General features: G+C 36.0%; 2 protein-coding genes and 1 long non-coding RNA gene across 3 annotated transcripts; all 3 read right to left on the bottom strand.

Moving 5' to 3' along the window:
- Window positions 1–1,662: 1,662 nt before the first annotated feature.
- LOC149219270 (uncharacterized) lies at window positions 1,663–3,858 on the bottom strand. Its single transcript, XM_089386768.1, has 4 exons — window positions 3,808–3,858; window positions 3,033–3,124; window positions 2,380–2,617; window positions 1,663–1,728 (listed from the first exon to the last, which is right to left on the bottom strand). Exons 1-4 carry the CDS (start codon window positions 3,856–3,858, stop codon window positions 1,663–1,665), a joined length of 447 nt encoding a protein of 148 aa, XP_089242894.1.
- Window positions 3,859–3,980: 122 nt separating this feature from the next.
- LOC149219269 (uncharacterized) lies at window positions 3,981–5,593 on the bottom strand. The gene is made up of 5 exons (XM_089386767.1): window positions 5,576–5,593; window positions 5,209–5,454; window positions 4,461–4,552; window positions 4,209–4,268; window positions 3,981–4,059 (listed from the first exon to the last, which is right to left on the bottom strand). Exons 1-5 carry the CDS (start codon window positions 5,591–5,593, stop codon window positions 3,981–3,983), a joined length of 495 nt encoding a protein of 164 aa, XP_089242893.1.
- A 1,182-nt stretch (window positions 5,594–6,775) lies between these two features.
- On the bottom strand, window positions 6,776–7,177 carry LOC149219268 (uncharacterized). The gene is made up of 3 exons (XR_016248684.1): window positions 7,158–7,177; window positions 6,940–7,014; window positions 6,776–6,836 (listed from the first exon to the last, which is right to left on the bottom strand). It is a non-coding gene; the product is annotated as an uncharacterized LOC149219268 (long non-coding RNA).
- Between the last annotated feature and the right edge of the window lie 3,894 nt (window positions 7,178–11,071).

The raw sequence follows: 11,071 nt of genomic DNA, 5'->3' as shown, positions 1-11,071 counted from the left end.
TTGAGGAAGAGAAGCACCTGTCTATTAATATCACTTACAGCACATCTGAAACATGGCAGCATTCCATGTCTGGGGTTATTAAAAGATTTGGGAACAGGCTGCTATACTTTGGGAGAATGTGGGAAACAAAGACCGTGAAAACAGAGCATTCTTCTTGATCAATTAATAAGCATACACGTAACTAGAATCCAAAGCTAGTTCGTTCTATGTACTCTCCTTCAAAGATACTTCAACCTAAACAGCTAAAGGACATGTGTCAAGAGCCAGAAAAGCATCATGCGACAAGGAGCAAAGATTTAGGATTTTGATTAAATGAAAACCATTTGTGATTTCAGTTTAGACATGTTGTAATTAATAAATTAGTTAGGCACTAGATAGGGATAGTGAATAGCCACCTTCGAGGCTCCCCTCATGCTGGAGGAGGAAGCTCGAGGTGGAGAAGTTTGTTTGCCTATAAAGGGATCAGATTAGAATGTAGAAAGGGTTGGATATTATATACAAAAAAGAGAGTTTTATTGGAGCCAATGTAAGACTTGTTACAGCAATAGTAAACAGTGGTTGTTTCTTCTCAAGATTCTCAATGGATCATTTTGTTCAAATGTGATGTTGGTGTATTCTCTTAATGTTCTTTTACAGCTTTGTTATAACACAATCACTCAGAATTCATATTATATGCTCTGACTTCCTGTGTGTTTGGCAAGCTGTGGTGTTGGTGAAGCATGTTTGAACATCTGATGCAAAGAGCCTTGACTTCCATGAGATGACTGTGATTTCGTTTATTAAATGTGAGAGACTCCATAGCCCAATGAAGACCAATTTGATGTGTGTCCAACCAGCTATATTTTCATAAGTGTGTGAAGAGTTAGCCCTCTGTTGTTGTGATTAATTCTCTATCAAAAAGCCTGTGAGAGAGCCCTCTCTGATTAGGAAGGCTAATTCCTAATCTAAAGTCTGGTCTGAAATAGTTACATGAAATCTTGCTTGGTTGCAGCCCTCAGTAGTGATTTTGTGATAACAGGAATCACATTCCATCACTCCTTGCTACAAGAAGAAACAACCAGACATGCCAGTGGGCCTTTCCCTTCTCTTTATCTCCCATAGTCTCAAGTGTTGTCCATGCCCTTGTTTCTGGATCATAAACTTCCACACTCCACCTGATTAGATCATGGCTAATAACGAAAAAATTGTCGCTGATGAAAGCACCAAAGCATTCATCCTGTCCTCGGTTCATGTTGAGAATTGTAATGGTCTACAAACAAATTGTAAACCAGTGTGGATCGTGCAAGGGATTTTGATCTTCATCATCTCCGCCAGCAACGTAAATGTAAATGAGTCCATGCTCTGACACAGTGCCAAAAAGTTAAGCCACAACAAAAGCCGTTATACTGTATAAAGATTTTACCCTAACCAGCTATAAGCCCCAACAAAAACCGTTACACTGTCAAACGATTTTACTCTAACCAATCAAAACTCCCGTGGACGGTGGATAATATTTGAATCATGTAACACACACCAAAACTCACGTGGATGGTGAATAATACTTCAATCTCTAACACAAAGATCAACGGTGGAGAGTGGCAATCAGGGGAGTCTTTACGGCGTAATTAGATGAAGATTCAACCAATTATGTATTTTTACAGAAGCATTATATCCCATTTACAATTATATGGTCTTTACCAATACGGTATGGAGGCCTGCACGCTTCCTGGGACTGTCATCAAAGAAAATCTGCACGGAAACATAATGGATTAAATAGAAACTCTTACAATAGATGTTGTTGAAATGATATGCATAAGGTAAATAAAAATTGATGATGTCGAATTGCAGGTTGCCAGATTGGTTTGAGTCTAGATTACAATTGCGTACAACAGTCCCTTTGTAGCTCCTCTCCACTGAAAAGGGGTTGTTCGGGAACAGATGTATAATTGATCAGTATGTGGGATGTGATCAGACTAACAAACATCTCTGTCACACACCTTCAGATTTATGTTTTGGGACTGAATACAATATTCTCTTTGTAGATCCTCCTCGTTGAAAAAGGACTGTTTTCAGAGACAAGTTGATAATTGTGCAGTATGTGGGACATGATCAGAGCAACATGCATCTTTTTCTTGTGAAAATACCACTGCAACATAACTTCTCAAAAGACAACTAGGTCATTCACCCTGGGGGATTTTAGCCAGAATGGTCATTTTTAGAAAACGTATCGCTATAGGATACCCCTGTACCCTCACACTGGGGCAAAAGCAGAGGTGTTAGCTATCATTCTTTGTTTACTAAGGGGGATTTGGTATAAACTTTTTACGGTACCTGGATGAGTCAATCTTTTCATGAAAAAATGGGTAGCTGAAGGAAAATGGCCATCAAAATCTTTGTTACCATACCCTTTTTTTGTGGATCAGCGATTGCAAGGCGAAGAGCCTGCTCCATGGCATCTTTTGAGGGCTTGCAAATTATGGATGTCTTCGGGATTGTAGAGTTATTAGCGGGCATATTCCATTCATTATTGCTTTCAGTAATATTTGAAAGAGGATTAAGTGTCTCAAAGCATATTATGCCTTCAAAGCAATCTTCCAATCCCAGCTTGTTAAGGACCTTTGCAGCATGAACTTTGTCACTGTTTATAAATATCTTTTATTGCAGAACAAAATTACAAGCGGTTAACGAGCACGCTAATAAGTTTCCAGACAAAACCTAGGACTTCATTTAATATCATCGTAAAAAGAATTTGAAGGGATCCATATGATCTTACAATTTTTCTCTGAGGCATGCTTCATAACAAGTTCTTCAGCATAGGATCTGGTTTAAGATTCTCATATGGAAATCTTCCGTGAACAAAACTGTATAAGAAATGTTTGTTTCCAGTGAGTGAAACAGGATAGCGTGTAAGGCCAAAAGCAATCAATGGTATTCCAAACAGTCTAAACAATGAAAGTCAAATCACTGGCATTTTCTCTGATTTTGTCGAAAGTTGAAACGTTAGATAGCTGTAAATTTACCAACCAGAAGATGATACAAGATTTCTTAGATACCTGTGGTAATCGTCATAGTCAAATTCATATATGGTCTTTACCAATACGGTATGGAGGCCTGCACGCTTCCTGGGACTGTCATCAAAGAAAATCTGCACGGAAACATAATAGATTAAATAGAAACTCTTACAATAGATGTTGTTGAAATGATATGCATAAGGTAAATAAAAATTGATGATGTCGAATTGCAGGTTGCCAGATTGGTTTGAGTCTAGATTACAATTGCGTACAACAGTCCCTTTGTAGCTCCTCTCCACTGAAAAGGGGTTGTTCGGGAACAGATGTATAATTGATCAGTATGTGGGATGTGATCAGACTAACAAACATCTCTGTCACACATGTGATCAGACTAACAAACATCTCTGTCACACACCTTCAGATTTATGTTTTGGGACTGAATACAATATTCTCTTTGTAGATCCTCCTCGTTGAAAAAGGATTGTTTTCAGAGACAAGTTGATAATTGTGTAGTATGTGGGACATGATCATAGCAACATGCATCTTTTTCTTGTGAAAATACCACTGCAACATAACTTCTCAAAAGACAACTAGGTCATTCACCCTGGGGATTTTAGCCAGAATGGTCATTTTTAGAAAACGTATCGCTATAGGATACCCCTGTACCCTCACACTGGGGCAAAAGCAGAGGTGTTAGCTATCATTCTTTGTTTACTAAGGGGGATTTGGTATAAACTTTTTATGATACCTGGATAAATCAGTCATTTCATGAAAAAATGGGTAGCTGAAGGAAAATGGCCATCAAAATCTTTGTTACCATACCCTTTTTCTGTGGATCAGCGATTGCAAGGCGAAGAGCCTGCTCCATGGCATCTTTTTAGGGCTTGCAAATTATGGATGTCTTCAGGATTGTAGAGTTATTAGCAGGCATATTCCATCCATTATTGCTTTCAGTAATATTTGAAAAAGGATTAAGTGTCTCAAAGCATATTATGCCTTCAAAGCAATCTTCCAATCCCAGCCTGTTAAGGACCTTTGCAGCATGAACTTTGTCACTGTTTGTAAATATCTGTTTTTGCATAACAGAATTACAAGCGGTTAACGAGCACGCTAATAAGTTTCCAAACAAAACCTAGGACTTCATTTAATATCATCGTAAAAAGAATTTGAAGGGATCCACATGATCTTACAATTTTCCTCTGAGGCATGCTTCATAACAAGTTCTTCAGCATAGGATCTGGTTTAAGATTCTCATATGGCAATCTTCCGTGAACAAAACTGTATAAGAAATGTTTGTTTCCAGTGAGTGAAACAGGATAACATGTAAGGCCAAAAGCAATCAATGGTATTCCAAACAGTCTAAACAACGAAAGTCAAATCACTGGCATTTTCTCTGATTTTGTCGAAAGTTGAAACGTTAGATAGCTGTAAATTTACCAATCAGAAGATGATACAAGATTTCTTAGATACCTGTGGTAATCGTCATAGTCAAATTCATATATGGTCTTTACCAATACGGTATGGAGGTCTGCACGCTTCCTAGGACTGTGATCAAAGAAAATCTGCACGGAAACACAATAGATTAAATAGAAACTCTTACAATAGATGTTGTTGAAATGATATGCATAAGGTAAATAAAAATTGATGATGTCGAATTGCAGGTTTCCAGATTGGTTTGAGTCTAGATTACAATTGCGTACAACAGTCCCTTTGTAGCTCCTCTCCACTGAAAAGGGGCTGTTCGGGAACAGATGTATAATTGATCAGTATGTGGGATGTGATCAGACTAACAAACATCTCTGTCACACACCTTCAGATTTATGTTTTGGGATTGAATACAATATTCTCTTTGTAGATCCTCCTCGTTGAAAAAGGACTGTTTTGAGAGACAAGTTGATAATTGTGCAGTATGTGGGACATGATCAGAGCAACATGCATCTTTTTCTTGTGAAAATACCACTGCAACATAACTTCTCAAAAGAAAACTAGGTCATTCACCCTGGGGGATTTTAGCGAGAATGGTCATTTTTAGAAAACGTATCGCTATAGGATACCCCTGTACCCTCACACTGGGGCAAAAGCAGAGGTGTTAGCTATCATTCTTTGTTTACTAAGGGGGATTTGGTATAAACTTTTTACGGTACCTGGATGAGTCAATATTTTCATGAAAAAATGGGTAGCTGAAGGAAAATGGCCATCAAAATCTTTGTTACCATACCCTTTTTTGTGGATCAGCGATTGCAAGGCGAAGAGCCTGCTCCATGGCATCTTTTGAGGGCTTGCAAATTATGGATGTCTTCGGGATTGTAGAGTTATTAGCGGGCATATTCCATTCATTATTTCTTTCAGTAATATTTGAAAGAGGATTAAGTGTCTCAAAGCATATTATGCCTTCAAAGCAATCTTCCAATCCCAGCCTGTTAAGGACCTTTGCAGCATGAACTTTGTCAGTGTTTGTAAATATCTGTTTTTGCAGAACAGAATTACAAGCGGTTAACGAGCACGTTAATAAGTTTCCAAACAAAACCTAGGACTTCATTTAATATCATCGTAAAAATAATTTGAAGGGATCCATATGATCTTACAATTTTCCTCTGAGGCATGCTTCATAACAAGTTCTTCAGCATAGGATCTGGTTTAAGATTCTCATATGGCAATCTTCCGTGAACAAAACTGTATAAGAAATGTTTGTTTCCAGTGAGTGAAACAGGATAGCGTGTAAGGCCAAAAGCAATCAATGGTATTCCAAACAGTCTGAACAATGAAAGTCAAATCACTGGCATTTTCTCTGATTTTGGATCTTACAATTTTCCTCTGAGGCATGCTTCATAACAAGTTCTTCAGCATAGGATCTGGTTTAAGATTCTCATATGGCAATCTTCCGTGAACAAAACTGTATAAGAAATGTTTGTTTCCAGTGAGTGAAACAGGATAGCGTGTAAGGCCAAAAGCAATCAATGGTATTCCAAACAGTCTAAACAATGAAAGTCAAATCACTGGCATTTTCTCTGATTTTGTCGAAAGTTGAAACGTTAGATAGCTGTAAATTTACCAACCAGAAGATGATACAAGATTTCTTAGATACCTGTGGTAATTGTCATAGTCAAATTCATAGCCCACTGCCTGCGTAGAACAAAGAATACTGTCAAAATATGCAAGGAATTCCTCAGCAATCAGCTACAGAAGACTCCCAATGCTAAAAATCAGTCATTTCAACCTTAAAAGTTGAAATACCATGTTGAATTACATGAAACAATAGGGATTGAATGCTTACCCTGAGTCTGGCCATGGTTGTCCCATAAGTTTTATACAGCTGTCTTGCTCAAGTCAGGGACTCTGCTCTTTTCAACTCCCAGTTTTTGATTCACATAATCTGTCACACAACAACGGATCACACACACAATTCAAACCTCAAAAGTTACCTCAATGGCTTAAGAGAAGTCTTAATTGCATCTACAACCCCAGTAGGGGTGGGGTGATCCAACTCTGTGTGTGCAACAGTGCGTTAGTTACAGACAATATATTGGGCGTGTTGAATATGAACACTAAGCCCATAGTCAATCTGGGTCTGATCACCTTCAAGTTGCAAAGTTGGAGATGCATATAACAAGCTCACGTAAATTCCAAGAAATTATTCGGTGGCAATCTAAATATGCAACTCCAAGCTTTCCAGGTTGCATTTCAGACTCTGGTTTAGATTAAAATCTAAAGATTAACATTTCCTTAAAAAGAACACTGAAATTAAACAATTTTTTAGGGGCAGATTAGCTACAAGATTACCTCTGATGTTGTTGGTGCATGCTGCAGCTAGTTCGGAGCTTAAGGGATATAATGTGTCATCCAGATCTAGAACAGCGGATTGGAATCAGAAACGAATACATACAGCTTTAGCTTAATACCATTGAAAATGGAAAAACTTAAAAGCCAAAGAAAGAAGTGTGATGCTCACCAAACAGAAGGCAGTCAAATCGAGGGCCCTGCTCTGTCACGAGTCGATTCTCAGCCAGCACCATTATGGATGACTCTGCAATACATATACCAAAAAATTATCATCCCGATACACTGAAGTATATGCACATCAAAGGCATCAAAACAAGATAATTATGTTCCAATTATAAAACTCCGACAATTTCAGAAGAATCAAAGAAGATTGGCTCTAAAGAATACCAGATATGTTGAATATGGGGAGAAGAGCGAATGCAATAGGAAAGGAGGCGATGTATGTTGAAAGAAAAAAACAGGTACTTGCAGAATAAAATGTAATACAGAGGGGCATAAACAAGCTAACGATGTTAATGAAATGAAGGGGGGAATTGAAGGAGAACATTGGGTGGCTTAAATAGATCTCTGAACCGCTCAGATGAATTGCTGCGAATCTTCCGTATTGCAGTCATAGACTCGTGATCGACTCCGGTTCCCATCTTTTCACGGCTCAGATGAATTGCTGCGAATCTTCCGTATTGTAGTCATAGGCTCGTGATCGACTCCGGTCCCCATCTTTTCAAATTCATTTGTTTTCAGTTTATTGGCGTGCAATTTGTCGAGGATTCCTCCGATTTTCAGGAAACTCAAATTTAAAAATAAACAAGAAGTTAAGCCCCAACAAAAGGCGTTAGACTGTATAACCAATGAAAAACGGTAACCAGCAAAACTCACGTGGACGGTGAATAATACCTCAATCGTCTAACACAAAGATCAACGGTGAAAAATGGTGGAGAGTGGCAATCAGGGTAGTCTTTTCCAAAGGGAAACGCCTTACGGCGTAATTAATATCATATTAATTTGTAAAATTAATATAATAATGGTAATGGTATATTAACATTAAAATAATAGATTCAATATATCATATATTAGTATTAATATTATATTATTATAATTTTTTAAATTAGTGTACTTACATCTATCTTTTTTTCTATTTCTCTCTTTTTCCCTTTCATATTTTTAAGAAACGAAAAAAGATATGCTTTCTAGCCTAGGAAGAATTAGGCTATGATTCTATCTTTTAGTGGGGGCTTTGTGAACCCTCTTATTGTTTAACCAACTAGTAAGACGTCAAATTTGCACAAATCTTAGGAGAGATCCAAATGGGAAATCAAGGAAGGTAAATAAGCTTATATTACTAGGGCACTTAGATTAAAGTCAATCCTATCCAAGGGTGCTCTTTGATTATCCTCTCTTTTAATTCAAGGGGGATTGGGGGTGCCTATAAAACATCTACCCTCAAAAGATTGATAGCTTCCACTAAGCTTGATATCCTATTGATATAAGAAACTATGTGTTTAGGCATAAAGGTGTGTCATTTAATTGAATGGTTTTTAACGAACTAGTCATTTTTTCACATTGACTCAAATGGGTCTTCTGGGGGCATAATAATTAAATGTAATTCAAATTCCAACACTATCCCTTCTTATCCCCTCCCCTTAGCCATATTTGCTAAGTTGTTATGTAAATACTTTATTTCTCACATTTCATTTATCAATATCTATGGGCAAGCAGTCCTTAATGAGTACCAATCACATGAAAAGCCTTATTTAATAAAGACAACCATTTTAATTAATCACCCACGCATCAACTACTTGGATTTATTCAAAGAAAATTCCCTCATTCATTAATTAACGAAATCCCAAGTGCCCCAAAATAGAAAGGTTAGGGAAAGGCTATAACAAAATCCTAATCCACCCGACCTATTTCAAAAGAAATGTTGTTCTCAAGCTTATGGTTGTGGAAACTAGTGTAAAATCACTACTACCTCTCAAACTACATCTTCACATTGTGTATCCTTCCACTATATCAGGACTCCCTAAAAAGTGTGTTGATATAGTTGATGCTCTCATTAACCAATATTGCCTCTAGTTGTAACTAAATTGAGCCTTCCACTTCAAGTTTTGGAAGGCTAGTCTAAACTAGGTGGTTCAGCCCCACTATCTTCTCTAAAAAAGACATATGAAAAACTTCATGGACATTGAAGTGGGCTAAGAGAGGAAATATATAGGCATATATAGGAATCTTGTCTAGTGCACTAGAGGATCTAATAAGGTCCATAGAACTTTACCACTAGCTTTTGGTGGCTCTTATCTTTGAGAGATGTTTATTTAGAGGATTGGAAATGAGGAAACATCTATTCTCATTCTTCAACATGGTGCTTGAAGTGATGTTCGTCTCCCTATAGATTCATTCTATTTCGATCCTAAATAAATTTATCCTTGACTGTACTAGGAGTGGACACTCTCTTCTTAAGTATGTTATCCACTTCTTAAAATTTGTATGTGCTTGATAACTACAAAGTGATAAAGGGAGGCCTTTTTCCATAGACAACTTCATAAACTCACCTTTTAGTATCACCATGATAATAAAATTGTACCACCATTATGTTAGTGGGAATGCTAAACCTTTTGTTAGAATTCCATTTTTATAAGCGATTTTTTGGCATGTCTTCCACATTATGTAGTGTGCATGTGAAGTGTAGAGTGTAGAATTATTTGATTGCCTAAGCTCACTTTTTCAAGACCTTTTAACTAGTCTCCACATTCTCCATTTCACATATGAAGTGAAAAATTTTGGGTTTTTCTATTTGCTCACCATGTGAAGTTTTGTGCAGAGTGTGGATACCGCCTACCTTAGATGAACCATATGTTCTTGTGTTCCACACTTCACATGTAGAATGTGGAGTGTGGGTGTCTTTCAAAGCTTGATGTTAATACTTCAAATATCTATTCCTACACTTTGCATGCAATATGTTGAGCACATTTACCTCTAATATTTCTTGTAGTATCATTTATGGTTTAGCCAACAATACCAACCTTTTGTATTTAAGTTTTAGTAACATTATATTTAGAAGTGTCCCTTTGATGATAATACAACATTTCAACAGTAATCAAATTTTATTGAGGATAATCAAACAACATAATTTTGACATATGAAAGTGGATAATGCAAAACACAATCATTTATTAAAGGCACTGTATTGAGGGTTTTTCATTTTATAGGTGAATGATCAAGAATGGATCCTAGGAAGAGGTATCAACCACATTGTGGAGATACATTAAATATTCCATATTAAAGGGATAAGAAATTCCACTAATATCACAACCATTTATTAAGGGTATAGTATTGAGGGTTTTGCATTTGATAAGTGAATGATCAAGAATGGATCCTAGGAAGAGGTATGAGCCATATTGTGGAGATATATTAAATATTCCATATTAAATGGATAAGAAATTCCACCAATCCTCAACATGTAATTACACTAATTTGGCAACAAATAACAGGCCTGCTATAAGGCCTCATATTTTGGATCTTTAATTTATATATATATATATATATATATATATATATATATATATATATATATATATATATATATATATATAGCATTATTTTAGTGTTAATTTAACCCCTCATTGTTAATATTGATTATTATACAATTATATTTCAAATATTAAGTTGTAATTATAGTTTAATTGAATTAATGATATATATATTTTTTAATTCAATGACATTTTAAATTTATAAATAAAAAAATTTTAAAATCATTTATTTGTTAATATGAAAATATCACAAACTTTTACTTTATAAAACTTTGTAAAAGCTTTTAATTCATATATATATATATATAACCTCGAATCAGGAATTAAGGAATTAGGTATACATTAATTTTCTTTCTCCTTTTTTCTTTTCTTATTATAGATAATCATATAAGGAAATAAATATATTGTTTAGTTTCATTTATTTCCTAGCAAAATTTTTATGTAAGTCCTGATTTGAAAATCATTTCTCTAAAGAGAGGCAAAAGCTAACTAATTCTTTGCAGGAAGAATGGGAGAATCGATGCTTACAAGAGGAAACTTTCTAGAGAAAGAAATCCAAGATTCAATGGATCAAAGAGGGAGAAAGAAATACTAAGTTCTTCCACAAATCCACTATGGCCCATAGGGCACATAATACAATCACAAAGATTAAGGATTCTCAGGGTGTTGAGCTTATCTCTCACGAGTACATGGAATCAAATCTAGTACAACACTTCTCTAATATTGCAAAGGAGCCAATGGAGGATAGATCTAGGTTGATTAATAAGTTCACCCA

This window comes from Pinus tabuliformis, chromosome Q (genome assembly GCF_031772625.1).
Source record: "Pinus tabuliformis cultivar Carrire ecotype Pingquan chromosome Q, CPIR1, whole genome shotgun sequence".
NCBI lineage: Eukaryota > Viridiplantae > Streptophyta > Pinopsida > Pinales > Pinaceae > Pinus > Pinus tabuliformis.
The sequence above is the reverse complement of the archived record's forward strand: the minus strand, read 5'-3'. Positions and strand labels throughout refer to the sequence as shown.